The sequence below is a fragment of the Bidens hawaiensis genome, unplaced genomic scaffold (genome assembly GCF_021521415.1).
Source record: "Bidens hawaiensis isolate Kalapana, Puna unplaced genomic scaffold, B.hawaiensis_p1.1 tig00030282_1, whole genome shotgun sequence".
Taxonomy (NCBI): Eukaryota; Viridiplantae; Streptophyta; class Magnoliopsida; order Asterales; family Asteraceae; genus Bidens; species Bidens hawaiensis.
In genome coordinates, this window is record NW_027505178.1 from 107,726 (window position 1) to 124,322 (window position 16,597).

The following is a 16,597-nucleotide window of genomic DNA, read 5'->3' on the forward strand; positions in this document are numbered from 1 at the left end:
TGTGTTATATATAAAAGTTATAATCAAAATATATGCAAAAAATAGGTATAAATATTAGAAAAGTAATTAATAAATAATAATCAAGGCCGCTTAGAGCTTGAAAAACTACTCACGAGTTGAGGCCGAGCTTTAGAAATAAAGCTTGAAATGAGCCGGACTCGAGCCTGAAAACTACTCACGAGTCGAGCTCGAGCTTGATAAACTACTCAAGAGCCGAGCTCAAGCTCTAGATACAGAGTTTCAAACGAGGCGAGTTTGAGCTTGAAAAACAACTCACGAGCTGAGGTTGAGCCTAGACAAGCTCAGGCTTGGCTCGGCTCGGCTCGTTTATACCCCTAATAAAAATCAGTATCTAGCTTCATAAAATTGGAGTTTCTGGTAAATTTTGTTATTGTGTGGTTTGTGACAGGGTTTGAATAGAGATTTAAGGAGCTTTGTGCTGCAAACTAGGAGTGTGCATTGCTCAGCTCGGTTAAGGCGGTTAATTCTGTTACGGTTCGGTTAATTCGTTATTTGTTCACCCCTGTTGCAAAAAAAAGACCTGGTTGGTTTACTGTTTACATGTGGTTTTATGGTTGCTTGATAATGGTTTTTGCTTACCTTTTGTTTTAATATTTTCTCTTGTTTTAGTGAAGATAGTTGATTCGTGAAGAGGCAGTTATGTGCTGCTTATTTTGTTGTGTTGAGAAGGGTCAACAAATTTCAAGATTTGTTTTCCAAACTCGCTTACCATCAGTGTTGTTAAATATCATTGACAGGAAGTGTTTCAATGACCAGTAGGGATGAAAAGATTCAAAAACCGAGCAATGTGAAAGACGAACATGAGGGGGATGTGAATGTTGGTGTGGCTAACGGGTCAGGCTCACAAATAAATGTGCCACATCTGCAGTTACAGCCTCAAGGGTCCCTGAGCCACTGGGACAGGTTTCTTCATGTTAGGTCTGTTAAGGTCTTGTTGGTTGAAAGTGATGATTCCACACGTCTTATTGTCACAGCATTGCTTCGTAACTGTAATTATGAAGGTTAGTTAACGGGTCAAAATGGGCTTGGGTTGAGTTGGCCTGCGAACACTTTTTACCATCTGATGCAATTTCTTTTTTGGCAGTTATTGAAGCAGCCAATGGAATTCAAGCATGGAAGATTCTAGAAGATCTGTCAAATCATATCGATATTGTTTTAACTGAAGTAATCATGCCTTCTTTATCCGGCATTGGTCTTCTGTGCAAGATTATGAGCCACCAGACGCGCAAGAATATCCCTGTGATTAGTAATATCTTAAAATGATCTTTTCTGATAATAATTGCCAAATTTAGTGCCAAGTGTGTGTTCTTTAAGACTTTACAAAACTAACCCTGTTGACCACTATGTGCAGTGATGTCATCTCATGACTCAATGGGTTTAGTTTTTAAGTGTTTGTCAAAAGGTGCAGCCGATTTTTTACTGAAGCCTATTCGGAAAAATGAGCTTAAAAACCTTTGGCAGCATGTTTGGAGGCGATGCCATAGTGTAAGTTGAACCACTTATTATTTTTATAATTTTGTTTAACCTTTAAAGTGTTGTGAAAGTTATAGCACATCACACATGAGTCACATGACAGCCTAAGTATAAAAAAGACAAACAGGGTTTAATTCATCCTAAATCCCGGTTTAAAGTACATTCTACCCTTGGTTTAAATCGTAAATTACACAATTACCATGTGAAAACTTTTTTACAAAAAAGTTTTAAGACTTAATATCTACATTGAAATTTAAATCTTATACACAATCTATAAAAGAATAAACACAGTCCACGATGTATCAAGTTGTTTCATTGACACCAAATCCTGTTTGAATGACTATTATACCCTTCGTTTTAAGTCTAAATTACAAATTACCTTATGGAAACTTATATAAATCTTGGGTCTTTTTGCAAAATTTACTTTTAGGTATAGAGTTAGTCACATGCAGCTTCTTCAACTGTAACGTTTTTAACCGTTTATTTCACTTAAATGCTTATAAATCAATTTAGCCCCTCTTTCATCCTTGACTTGCTAAATTTGGATATATATGCTTGCTGCCACTTTGTGCATATTATACATCATGTTATCAATATTCAATACCATTCGCGATCTAGTTACAACTATATCTTGTTTTTGTCAGTCTAGTGGTAGTGGGAGTGAAAGTGCTACAAATGCTCAAAATTCAGTGAACTCAAAAAGGTCTGATAGTATGATTGGGGATGATATCGGGAGCAGCCGTGATGGAAGTGATGATGGTAGTGGGACACAGGTATTGTTTTCTTTTTTATTAAAATTCTATTAAGATATAATGTGCCATATATTAAATGTAGAAAGTTACTTATTTATCCATCTTTTTGCAGAGTTCTTGGACCAAACAAGCTGTTGAGCTTGATAGCCCGCAAGCAGCATCACCTTGTGATCAGACAACCGGGCATCCAGATAGCACATGCGGCGTTGTTATCCACTCTGATCAAAATCCAACAAAAAAGGATTTCCAAATTCAAGAAATTCAAGAGGGTTTGGATACATGTAATTTAATATTTCAGATTCATATTTTACTAAATATTATTCTTTGGGGGTGTTTGGATATCATTTTTGGAACTTATTTAATTATCAAAAATTCAAAGTGAGATAATCAGTTTTTAGTGTTTTAACAAAAAAATAAATAAATAACCAATTTAACTTTTTTACAATTACAACCAATTTGAGACACTCTTACCTATTTATTAGTATTTACTAACTTCAAACACATTTTTAGTACTATCTTCTTTGATTATCGAATATCGTAAAGTCACCTTCAAAATGCACTTCCAAACACCCCCTTTCATTGGTTTCCATGAAAATTGTCTTTATGTTTTTACATTTTTCAGATAGTGTTGAAAAAACCAATGGCACAGAACACCTTCAAGATTTTGATCCGATGAAGAACACGAGAGATGATGACATTATCAAGATGAATGGTTCTCGGGTGGTTAATGGAGAATATGAGGCTATAAAAGAGCCCACAAAAATAATTGATACAAACACCAAACTCATAGATGATTCTAGAGAAACCGTCACCAAGTTGAGCTTAAAGAGGCCTCGGGATATCAAAGAAGTTAAAAATGGACACAACATTTTGAGACATTCAGAGCTCTCAGCCTTCACAAGGTCGCCAAATTTTAATCCATGCAACCTCCTTAATTGTTTTATTCACGAAAGTATATTATTACTGTGATAATATAGTTTTGGCATTTGTATATTACATGTTAATGTTACATCTGATAATGCATTTTTAGTGCTTTGCAGGTATAACACAACCACAAATGCTACAAGAAATGGAATCACATCTAGTGGTTTTCAACTTGATAATAATAATAATAATTCAGAAAGTGTGAAGAAAGACTCGACCCGTGATGCTCATTCCGATGGCTTTCTTATTTATCAAGGCTTAAATGAGGTTTGCGTTTTACACTTTTACATAAATCTTTGTTACTTTACTAAATTAGTTTCAGACTTTCATCAAGCGGTTTCAATTTCGAACCGCTGAAGTCAAAGATGGCAATTTCTACCCATTTACTTGCGAACAGGTTGATATGTGGTTTATTCTAGCTCTATTGAGTTAAACTTAAATCAGTAAAAACAAATGAGTTAGACATTAAGTATGTGTTTCTGGGTGAACAAACCAAGGGGGCCCATTTTCAACCCGTACTAAATTACCGACTTGACCTGCCATCCAGCCCTCCATTTTTTCACATATATAGCTAGCGGTATATACGAGTCTGAGCTCAGCTCATTTCAGCTTTGTTTCTACAGCTCGAGCTCCCCTCGTAAGTAGTTTTTCAAGCTCGAGCTCGGGCTTGACTCGTTTATTATTTATTAATAAATTTGTATGCATTTATTATTATTAATATTATATGTGTGTGTATGTATATATATACACATATAATTTAGTTATTTCTATCATATTTGTATTTATAATAATAATAATTATATAAATACATATTAAGTTTATTAAATAAAAATCATATAAATAATAGGCCTCTTGTTTAGGCTTGCGAGCCAGCTTGAGCATGATAAGCGAAGAGCAGGCTTGGGCCCGTTTATTAAACAAGCTTATTTTTAGGCTTCAGCTTGTTTAAGCTCAGATCGATTCGAGCGTTTAGCAAGCATATCTCGAGTAGTACATATTATAGCAATACTTCAGTCCAAACGATACATAGAAATGTATATCTAATCAACTGTCCTACATGACTTTTGCAGAAAGCTGCACACGCCAAATCTGGTGGCATCCTGCCATCTGATTCATTGGATCCACATCAAGTTCACCACATTCATCACCACCATCATGTTCATCACTACAACAACATAGAACCAAAGGATACAGTGGCTAACCATGTAGATTCGGGTCTGAAAGTTTTGGCTGCAAGTGCTCCACATTGCGGTTCATCAAATGTATTGCGTGCAGGTGTTGTAGGTAACATTGAAAACTGTAGTTTGAACCAAAGTGGCTCAGGTAGCAAGCATGGGAGCAATGTGCAGAATGGGAGCAGCACGGGCGTGAATCTAGAAGGGAAAGATGGTGAAAGTGGCGGTGGACTGACAGGAAAAAGTGGTGGTGGTGGCGCTGGCGGCAGTGGTGGTGAAATAAGAAAAGATCAACACAAATCTGCACAGAGAGAAGCAGCCTTAATCAAGTTTCGACAGAAGAGAAAAGATCGATGCTTTAAAAAGAAGGTAACTTCCACTTTCTCTTAATATTAACGGTGCCAAACAAAACATGTATCGGTTCAACCCGGCCTACACAAAATGAAGCATTTTCATATACAATATTAAATCAGAAAACACGTTGAAGTCTTACAAACAAATAAATTCCTAATTATATGTTCATTCTCACTTTTCAGATACGATATCAAAACAGAAAACAACTAGCAGAACAACGACCCCGTGTGAGAGGACAATTTGTGAAGCAAACAGGCCGTCAGAGCTCAAGCAATGCAGCTGATGATGGCTAAATCCACGGGTGCCATCTCTATACGATCTTTCAGACCTGTTTTCTTGTTTGCATTGAAACATTGTTGTGTGTTTGCTTAAAAAACCGAATAATATTTAATTTATTGATACAAATTAGCTGCTTTCAACACTTTTAATTGATTTGTTTGGATCATCTTGTCTCTTCTCTTGTTTAATTATGATGATTAATAATATAGGGCTAATATAATAAAATTTGTTACATCAATTCATCAAATATACAATGATAAACATATAAAACTCATTATATGTTTGTACATGTAAACTCTTAAGTAGCATTTTGATTGATTATGTAATAATAATTCCATACATTATAATCTTTCTGAAAACATTTATATAAAAAAGTACTCTCAGAAATGTTAAATAGAAGTTACACCATGAAAATTATAGTTTGGGGTGAGCGAGTAACTTTTGTTCCTGGATAACTTGATCGTTATCTTGCATCAGCATGGTGTTGAGCTCTTTGACAAATCTCTTCATAGCGACACTTGGCAACCATATGTTCCAGAATCTCCGTTATGGCTTTTCAAACGCACGAAAAAACTAGCAATATATGGTAAATCACCCATACCCGCCTTGGTAGGTCCTGCATAGAGTGGCTTCCCCCATCCGAAATCAACATCAGTTAATCCACTGGCACGAGTCAAATCTGATACTATATAGGTTCGAGGAATTGTGAACATGAAGTGGGGTCGTCCTTTGATTACCATTAGGTCAATAACAGATCTCATGTACTCTTCAGTTACACTAGATTTGGCTTTCCTCACAAGCTCCAATGCGTGACCTAGTGGTTTGTTACATAGGTCTTGAGCTGTGGAAATGGTTGTTACAATGGCTACAACATTTCCATAGTATCCTAAAGGGAGGGGCGGGCTAAACCTTGTGCGCGCGTTAACAATGCAAATGAAACGCATCTCATCTTCGGGATTAGGGTTCAAAGCAATGGCACGATAACGCCAAAGGCAAGCTGATAGCACATCAAAGGTGGAACATTTTTGTAGGTGTTTTGGAACAAACCCTACGAATGGCTGAAATCCGAGCTGCTCCAAAGAAAAATGACCTACGTTCTAAATCATCTATCCGGACGGTAGTACCATTGGTACCGCCTTCAACTTCATTATACTCAAGATGAATGCATGTCACGCGTGGTGGATCCCTTGCACAAAGCAACTCTATTTGAAACCATCAACTCTATTTGCACAAAGCAACTCGACTTGTACAAACCATCAACTCTATTGATGGTTTGGATGCACCCTTTGTGATTTCACTCAATGCGATCATGAATTGTACAAGTCCTAATCCATCACTCATGGTATGATTCATTCGTACACCAAGGCTGAAACCTCCACATAATAGTCGTGTCACCTACCAATCAAACAATTTATAAACATATACCAATGACCAAAAGCTAGTTTATTTATTTTATTTTTCTATTTTACTAAATAAATCAGATTATATGTCAATTTTAATTAGTTAGATATAGATGCAGATGCATATAGTTTTTGCCAGTGCCAATGAGGTGGTGGTTCGTTGGTAAATCCGAAGCCTTTAAACACCTAGGTTTGGGACTTGGGAGATGGAGGTCTTAAGTTCAAGTCTCAAACAATAATGATTAAAAGAAATTCGTCGTTCAAAAAAAAATACATTTTTACTTATTTGTGGACAAAAAAGAATATAGTTTTGGCTACTACTAAATTGGACAAAAATAAAAGAGAAGAAAATATAAAATAAGATCATAGAAGAAATACATTTTTACTTATTCTTTTATTTTAAAAATTGAAAAAATGCGTTGGTAATTCCGGACCTAAGTTGATAAGTTATTCAAGTTAGTTTTTAAATTGTAATAGGATTATTATGGTAACTTTTTTTTTGTCACCAAGTAAGGGATTAGATCTAGAAATATAGGCCTTGGGTGGAGGTTTTAAATGAGTAATCAATATAAATTATTGTAACCGGTAACATTTAAATCAATTTTCTCTTTTAATAATAGGAAAATTGGATTTTAATAATCTCAACTTTCTGTTATTGGTCGATAATAATCTCAACTTAGTTTATTCCCACCAGTGATCCCAAATTTAAAAAGTTTGGCTCTCAATGGTCCCCCGTTAAAAAAAATCTAACGGCGTTAAGTTTTTCTCAAATTTTAAACTGATTTTTTAGGGCTTTTGATCGGAAGAAGGATACGAGTCGATTGATGTAAAACTAAGCCCGAAATGATACTCCAAACAACTTAATTTTTGTTAATTTGAAGTTCAAACACCCAATTTGAAGTACTAATCAAGCCATTTGGAGCATCATTTCGAGCTAATTTTTACGTTAATCGACTCGTATTCTCCTTCCGATCAAAAGCCCTAAAAAATCAGCTTTAAATTCGGAAAAAACTTAACGCAGTTAGGTTTATTTTAACGGGGACCATTGAGAGCCAACTTTTTTAAATTTGGGACCACCGGTAGGAATAAACTCCAACTTATTATCGGCCAATAACAAAAAGTTAGGATTATTAAAATCCAATTTTCCTTAATAATATTATCTTATCTTATCTTACTCTACTAATAAACAAAAATAAATATGATGATGTGTCATAACCACATTAAATCATAATTTCTAATCTCTATTCTCCTTAATCCATGCTATCCATAAGTCATGAATTAAAATTATTTTGACAATTGGGTTACAAAATAGTAAAAAAAAATTTCCATTCTAATCTTAATCTTAATCTTAATCTACTAATAAACAAAAATAATGAATAACCACATTAAATCCTAATTTATAATCTTTATTCTCCTTAATCCATGTTATCCATGGGTCATGGATTGAAATTAATTTAGCAATTGAGTTATAAAATAGTCAATTTTCCATTATAATATTCTAATATCATTCCTATTACCTACAATGGTTCACGGGCCAAAACCATTTTGGCAATTGAGTTATAAAATAGTCACAAAATTAAAAGTAAAATATTGATTGGGATCAAACAAGTAAAAATATGAAAAACAAGTAAAAAATATTAAAGAACAATCTTTTTCTAAGGTTGTTTTGTTCATTCGATGTCCAATTTTTTTTCATGAACATTATATGTTGCATTATTCAGGGTAACTGGTAGACTTGGTTTAAATTTGTTTATATTAGATGACAATTTGAATACTTGTGATAAAACAACAAATCTTGTATATAAAGAGATTTTATCAAAATTTATAAATTTGAGATTCCAGACTTTTTATTGTTTGTATAATATATTTTATTTATTTTTTACCTTTAATTTTATTCATTTATTTCAATAGCAAATTTTATTTTTTATCATTTAACAAATCTCGTGTAATACACGGGTTCAAAAGCAATTATATATATAGAGAAAATTCTGAAAATAGTCTAAAAGAAGAGAGATAGTATCAAAGTAGTCTTAGAAAATATCAAGTTCCAAAAACCATCGGATCCGACGCATTTTGTAATAACCAATAGATTTTAACATCCACTAATATTCTGACAAGTGTCTCATCCCTTACCTACCACGTGGGTTTTGGGTTCTAATAAATCGAACTAGATTGTTTTTGTTTGAAATGCATCTTTGTTTGAAAATCATCTCCATGAAAATTCATGTTTTTTTGAAATTAGTCAGACTAGATGAAATTCATGTGAATTTCTTCTTTCGAGACGAAATTAGAAAAAAAAACACCATCTTCATCTTCATCTTCATCTTCATCTTCGTCACATCCTTCCTTTGCCGCCGCCGCCGCCACCCATCTCCTTCCCCGAAAAACTCCAAGAGCTCAACATTTTCCTGCGAGCCACCGCCGGTCAAATCCATATGAATTTCCGGCGATGGCGGTGGCTCGCCGGAAAATGTTGAGCTCTTGGAGTTCTTCGGGGAAGGAGATGGGTGGCCGCGGCGAAGGGAGGATGTGACGAAGATGATGAAGATGAAAAAGGTGAAAAAGAAGAAGATGAAGATGTTAGGATCAACGAAATTAACATGAAATTCGTATGGTTAGACGAATTTCACGTGAACACGAATTTCAGACCAAAATAATCGGGACAGATAGATTTGAAAGTAAAACTATCGGATTGTGATAGTTACTTTACACGTGCCAATGATTTAGTGGTGGACGAATTTTAGACCAAATGTATCGATGCCAATAGATTTCATTGGATTGTTTTGGTAAGTTGAAAATTTCAAAGACTATTTTGATACTCTCTCTCTTTTTTCGGACTATTTTCAGAATTATATATATATATATATATATATACTATTTTGATACTCTCTCTCTTTTTTCGGACTATTTTCAGAATTTTATATATATATATATACTTTAAGAAAAATTATCCTGTGAACAACATGCATGATTTGAGATGTTGATTGTCCAGTGGGTCATCGGTACGGTTTTGATGGTGAATGAAAGAAACTAATAAGAAAGCAGCAATGACAAAAGCTGTAGATGGGTTAATCAAATCTTTTTTTTTTTAAGTATATTAGAACAAAATAGTTTTATCTCAGAGTTTAGTTCTGTTTTTGGTAAAGAGGTTTGCCTATTTCAACTACTTTAATACCAAGCCAAAATTCTTAATTTACCGTGGTCTGTAATTTCTAACTTTTGACCATTTTATCATTTTAGCCAACTCTGTTAGATTTTTGGGTAAAATGGAAATACATTGGTAAATTTATTTAATATTTGGAGGAGGGGGGGGGGGGGGGTTTATTTGTGCACCTTTTGTAAGCACGTATATATAGTTTGCATGCAACATGATTCACCTGAAACAACATCAATGGTGAATCGATGATGCCACCGGAGCCTGGAACATCGTACATAAGCTCTTCGATACAAGGGAACGGCGGGCAAAGCACATCCCCAAACTGCTTCAATGCAACGTCTGCCTCCGCCTCTATAAACAACACACCCTGGCCTGAGCAGTCCACCATCAGCTTCCTACCCGGACCTTCCTTTAACCGCCCCGAAAATGGATAGTAAAACACGAGTACCTTTGCTAAAGCATCCCTGATCAAACTCGCGGGGTTCTTATTTTTCATGTTTGGATTGTGTTGGTAAAAGAGAATCATGGGAAGCTGAAACCTAAGGCCTTCCTGATCATCGAGGTCGGAGAGAGGCTTTAGTTCTCGAGGTGTCGGTTTAGCCGGAACAACGAGCTCCTGTAGATATCTTCGGACGTTAAATGACAATGGAGTGGTGGTGATTTGTGACATATTTGGTTTAGCTTTGTGAGTTTGTGTTGGTGTAGTTTGATAAATTTATATGGTGTGAAATGTGGATAGGAACGGATATGGTAGTTCTTATTTTTCATATTTGGATTGTGTTGCATCAAAACCATTTTTCAAAAATTGCATAATATTATAATTGTAAAATAAATCAGCGTTTCCTTCATCCCATTACGAATTCTATGTATGCGATTCAAAAAATGATTTCAGTAAGTAAATCAATTCATGATATTATTGTTCTGGTCGATTTGGTTAAATATTGTACGTGTTCTTTATAGGATTTTTCTTTATCGAGGATCGAACAACGTTCTTCCAGTATAGTTTTATTTTTTTTTTCAATTTTGTTATAATGTGATTAGTTGACTATTTGATAGGTTCCTCATATTTTTCATATTAATTAGGATTTATAAGTGTCTTAGTTTTTTTTTTCTTTTTCTTATTTCTTACAGATACCGTATAGGAAGCTGTTAACAAGAATTATGGTTTTTAGTTGAACCACATCAACATCACAGAAGCACTAGCGATATATACAGATACCGTATAGGAAGATCTTAACCACATCAACATCATAAAAGCACAAGTGAAATATATCACTATGGTTTTTTATGAGTTGATATCTATTAATATTTCGTCCTAGCTAGTATCTTTTTAAATAGTTTTTAAAATATAGTTGCCGTTCCCGAAAAAAAAATCAACATATTCAATGAAGGAAATCTTAGTTCTCGGTTCACAAACAAATATCAGCACAAGCAACATCAACGTTCCACAAGCACAACAAAATATTAATAGCGCAACCTCATCAACAATATCAAAAGAATGGAAAGGCTATTAATGGTCAGGAGGTTTGTCATAAGGATTTCCTCCCTAGTTTCAGGAGGTTCGAATCCACCAAATGTATGTCATTAAAAAGAAGGGAACACCATTGTTTTATGACCGTTTAGATAAGAAGAGTTCGATAAACGTTACGACCCTTTGAAAAAGATACCACTATTACTTACCTATTACAGTTCAAAAAGAAGAAGCACCAGCAACAGCAAAACCAAAACATCATCACAGGCAGTAATTAAACACATAGCACACTTAATAACAATGAGACGAAAATAAGGAACCAAAATATAATAATGAAAACACATTCAAATAATCAAATACTTCGGTTTCGGTTCGGTTATTAGGCAACACCCAAACCGAAACCGAAGTAATCGGTTATTTGAATATGCAAACTGTTCGGTTTTCGGTTTTCCGGTTTTTCGGTTAATTTCGGTTTCGGTTATTTTTGGTTTTTTTTCAATTATGTGTTGACATTGCAAAAAAAAAAATTTAAATGAAAATGCATATTTTAAGCTTATATAAGAACGTGCTAGAATACCACAGTCCATATATATTGAATTTTTTTAAAAAAAAAACACGTGTTACATGGAACTATATGAATACACAGTTGCTAAATAGAGTTTAAAAATTAAAAAGCATTAAGAGTTTAGTCCCGGTCTTCATTCATCATCTTATTTATTTATCTTAAAAGTTTAGTCCATTCTTTATCATCTTGATAATCTTTATCATCATCAATCGGTTCGGTTTGGTTTTTTAAAAATGGATAACCAAATCAAAACCGAAATTTCAGTTTTTCAAAAAAACAAAAAATTAACTGTCGGTTAATGATTCTGTTCGGTTTTCTCGGTGCGGTTTTTTCGGTTAATTCGGTTTCGATTCGGTTAATTCGGTTTTCTACTCACCCGTAATATATATTAATGTTAAGTCAAAGGATTCTGTCTTTTTAACTATTTGTTTATTTTATTATTTTATAACTCAATTTCAACAACAAAGTTGTTATTCCAACATGGAGTACATAGTGTTTGGAAGTCCCGATTGCATTGTATTTTCATCTCGGGTCGGGAAACAAATCTGGGCAGGCATGTCTCCCTTTGATGTACCTAGTCTATTGTTATCGAGTGAGTCCTTGCGGGTATGACAGGCGTTAGGATGAAAAAGAAATGTCATGCTAAGTGACTGTGGACGTATGATTTAGTGTGCGCGTTGCATCCATATTGCAAGTCAATGCTCAGCTGTATATTTGACAAATGTTCTTATAAAGGAGAAACCCCAGCTTGGATGGGACGTGTTCAGTGAGACGTCCGAGGTGAACTCCTTTACCTTGTTTGTTGGTTCAGGCCACGAGTATCAAAACATATATGTTATTATAAATTTATAATTGGGCTTGGAACATGTTGTGCTTGGGACAACAGGAGGTATTTTTTATTTACTTAACAAAACACAACTCTTGGTATTATTTATGAGGGCCAACAAGAACCGCTGTTTCTCACAAGTCTCTTATCTTTTCCTTACGGCCAATTTTCAAATGAATGGTCGGGGGTTATAACACTTGGTCAGTCACCTATCTCAAGTCTAGACTCCGTCCACACCAAAGAAAAGGGATAGGCCGTTATATTTACCAATGGTTCAGGCCCGTCTTTGGAATTTCATATGCCACAAGCGTGAAAATACTAGTTTTTATTCCTCGTATTACGAGTGTTGTTTTACATTTTTTTGTTTCTAATATTTATATTATTTTTGGATATTTTCAATTTTATTTATTGTAAAGAAGTTAATAGCTTAATAATATAATTAGGGTTTGATAATGAAAGAGTTTCACAAATAAATAAGACATTATAATTCGTTTAAAAGCTATCTGGGTTTAACAAGACCCATTACCCGCTTATTTTTTTTCCTATAAAATTGTTTCTTAATTATAAATAATATCTTTTTTTAAAATGGGATATTAAATTTTTGTATATCCCTATTTTATAGGATTTTCATATCAAATATTTGGTGAGATTAATTTTTAATTTAATGAGATCCGTTTAAGGGCTATCTGGGTTTGGTGAGATCCATACCCATGAATTCAGGTCAAATGCATGAGAAGCCTCTATTTATAAGTAAAGCAATCTGGTGGCTTGAGAGGAAATAGAGAGCAACCAGAGAGCTTTTAAAAGTTTCGTTTATATATATATATATATGTGTGTGATTAGGTTTATTTCAAAAGTGTTTCTTAGTAATTATTAAAATGCTATATTAGTAAAATGTGCATTTCTCTTTTTTTGGTAACTACTTACAATTAATGGTAAGTTGCACTTTAGTATTTTACTAGTATTTCGACCCCCGCGTTGCGGGGGTTTGTGAAACCACAGCCGAAGTTCAGAAGTAGAAGTTTATATAAGTATTCGACAACCGTATAACAAAAACTAACCGACCACACCAAAGGATAGCAAACATGAGTCTGAGCACCAAAACTTTATTAAACAAAAGATAAATCAAGAATTCCACACAAAAGTGTCTAAATGAATACTTATATTTGCAATACCCAGACCTCAATTTAAGAATAAAGGGATCAAAATGTCAAGAAGGTGTCATCATCCAAACTCATGGTGGTTTCCAATCTAATCTCCTCCTAGTGCTGAAGATTACCATAAGTATTACCTACATGACTTGGTATTTCCATTGTTACAAAAGAATCTCTCTCATGTAGCCACCCTATGACCCAAAAACAAACAGTAAAATGAGCATATAATCACCTTTTTGCATTAACATAGTTCGTTACGGCATAGCATTGCTGCACTTTTAGTATTTCATCGAAGTGTTCCTGTTGCCTCAAGTCTGCAATGACTTCGATAGCGCCCCCCACCCCCCTGCATCGAGTAAATTGTATTATATATATGTTAGAAAACATATACGAAGATGATCTAATCTAGTCATTTTTAATTCATAATGTTATTTTATTCTGATAGCGTATACAATTTTCAAGAAAGCTTATACGCTGAAGTATCAACAGAAATATTATTTTCTTTTGACATTTGCTGATCTAAACGTACAACTTAGAGCAGCAGAATTCTTTTTGGAATTTTGGAAACCATTTCTTTATGATCCTCATTTGTATGAGCTGCGGTTTTGAGCCGATTTGATGTCAGGTAGGCGAATCAGGGCCGACTCCATTTAATTGTATGTGACACAAATAGTAGCAACAAATCCAAAAACACTCTTTCTCATCTTGACATTAACTCAAATTAACCCATTGAGATGTAGAAAGACCCCAACAGTCTCTTTATCCATAATTCCATATTTCTTCCCTATTCACAACTTCATTTGCAACCCCACCGACACTAAATTAATACCCATTCATTAGCTAATTCATGCTACGCAAGAAACGAAAATGCTGTACAATGCATGATTACATGATAGTCACGTCATTTAGTAACTTTTTTTAATGCTTGATGTGCAGCTATATCTAGATAAAAAGAAGCTACAGCAAGCTAAAAAAGAGGTACACCTTTGTTCTTCGTCTACATCTTTACTGCGCCTCCACCACCTTCTGTACATCACCACCTCCACCAGTCGTTTATTAGGCGGCTACTTGTTCTGGAGACGGACGTCTCTCTGTTGAAAATGCAAATTAAATTAGGTAAAAAAAAAATATACAATTGCAGTTGGTTCCACTAATACATGTTAATAACAGTTTGTTATAAAGCAGTACCCAATATGTGCTACACTAAAGCTGTTACCTTTTCCTACTTGCTTCTTAAACTGTGATTGCACATTACAAATAAAGCATAAATACACTTTAAATCAAACCAAATATAATGCCACGATATGGTGGAAGAAGGAGGTGGCCAGGGATGTAGGGTTTGCGAACCCCACGCACAACAACACGTGTAAATATACCATCTCTAAAGCATCAAGTACAATACCTAATGCACCAATTTTGTCAACAAAGTTCAAAATTAATATAATTAATTAATAATTTATTTTAACTAAATTTCTTCCTTCGTGTCATTATAAATTTAGATTCATGAGATTTTTCTAAAGCATTTCACTACAATGCCCAATTTCATTAATTAAGCAATTTTTTTTATTCAATTAAGCTTCATCATATATAATTTAGGTTCATTAATTTATTCATTTCATAAAAAAACCATGAGATACAAATTTCACAATCTGATTTCTCTCTCATTTCATTAATACTTCAAAATACTACAAAATTCCTAATCACGATATAAATAAAATCAAAAGCAAACTTTTTCCAAGCTCCATAATCTCATCATAAACAAAATATCAACTACATAAATTTAAACCAATAATGTTTAGTAATACATGACTAAAGCCACAAAAATAAAATGTTGACTATCTACTATCCTGGATTAACCAAAATTTCATTCAGATTCAATATCGCCCCAAAAATGAGATCTTTTCGTGTTTAGCCTTCTCTACTTTCGACATTCTTCTTTTCTTCTCTGCATCAACACTGCTAGTGACCAATATCGACTGATTTTTAAAATCAAAACATACAAGATAATAATGATCAAGTTTAATCAGACATAAACTTACACATGAACTTACAGTGCCCTACACAGACTACAAATTACATACACACCATACATTAACTTACAAAGCCCTACACATAATTATACATGAACTTACAGAGCCTACACATTACCAAATATGAACTTACACATTAACTTACAGAGTCCTACACAGAACTTATAGAGTCCTACACAGATTACAAATAGCCTACACATAACTAGGCATGAACTTATAGAGCCCTACACAGAACTTACACAACGTTGCAATAATTACAATTTACCTACACATAACCTAACATGAACTTGCATAACCCTACATACATTAAAAAATACATATACATTTTTACATATGAACTTACACGGTCTTAGTATACGGATTGCCTACACATTTTCCACTATGAAAAGCATGTGCAGTACATATAAAACGTAAAACTACAACTATAAACTAAAAACGTAACCCCTACAAATTTAGTAAACTACCACAAAAAAAAGTGCAAAAAATAAAAATAGCATTTGTAAACCATAAAAATAGCATTTGTAAACCAAGTATACCTGCATAAATCATACACAAACATAATAAAAAATGTTGTCACCGTCTTGCATGTGTAGGGATCACTTATCATAGTGTAGGCAATAACAAAATAGTGTTTGTATACTAAATAGAATATAAATGTTGCTGATAATCATTATATATACACACACACACTAACATAAAAATGCTCTAATTTTTCCTCGAAATTATAAACTCTTGGAATAAGAATTATGAAAAACAAAGCATGAATCTATAACATGATACCGGTGATATTAAGAAAGTTTCACTCAAAAGAATTTACTAACCTTTATGTCGTTGTAACCTTAATTTAAAAACAAAAACATAATATGAAACCCAGTGTCGTTTAGAAACAAAACAATATTAAAAGCTTAAACAACTTTGATTCATACATCCCTGTGAAGAAGTTATTTTTAAATGAATTATAATAATTTCAGAAATTATAATTCCTTGTATAAAGATTTTGAGAATTACTATCTTGA

At 33.8% G+C, this 16,597-nt stretch overlaps 1 protein-coding gene and 1 pseudogene across 1 annotated transcript; one reads left to right on the forward strand and one right to left on the reverse strand.

Moving 5' to 3' along the window:
• The first annotated feature begins 562 nt into the window (after positions 1-562).
• LOC143611245 (two-component response regulator-like APRR7) lies at positions 563-5,034 on the forward strand. The gene is made up of 9 exons (XM_077085498.1): positions 563-1,022; positions 1,106-1,267; positions 1,373-1,506; positions 2,139-2,267; positions 2,359-2,515; positions 2,869-3,148; positions 3,287-3,437; positions 4,241-4,714; positions 4,882-5,034. Exons 1-9 carry the CDS (start codon positions 770-772, stop codon positions 4,990-4,992), a joined length of 1,851 nt encoding a protein of 616 aa, XP_076941613.1. The 5' UTR covers positions 563-769; the 3' UTR covers positions 4,993-5,034.
• Positions 5,035-5,392: 358 nt separating this feature from the next.
• On the reverse strand, positions 5,393-10,208 carry LOC143611247 (benzyl alcohol O-benzoyltransferase-like; annotated as a pseudogene).
• Positions 10,209-16,597: the final 6,389 nt, after the last annotated feature.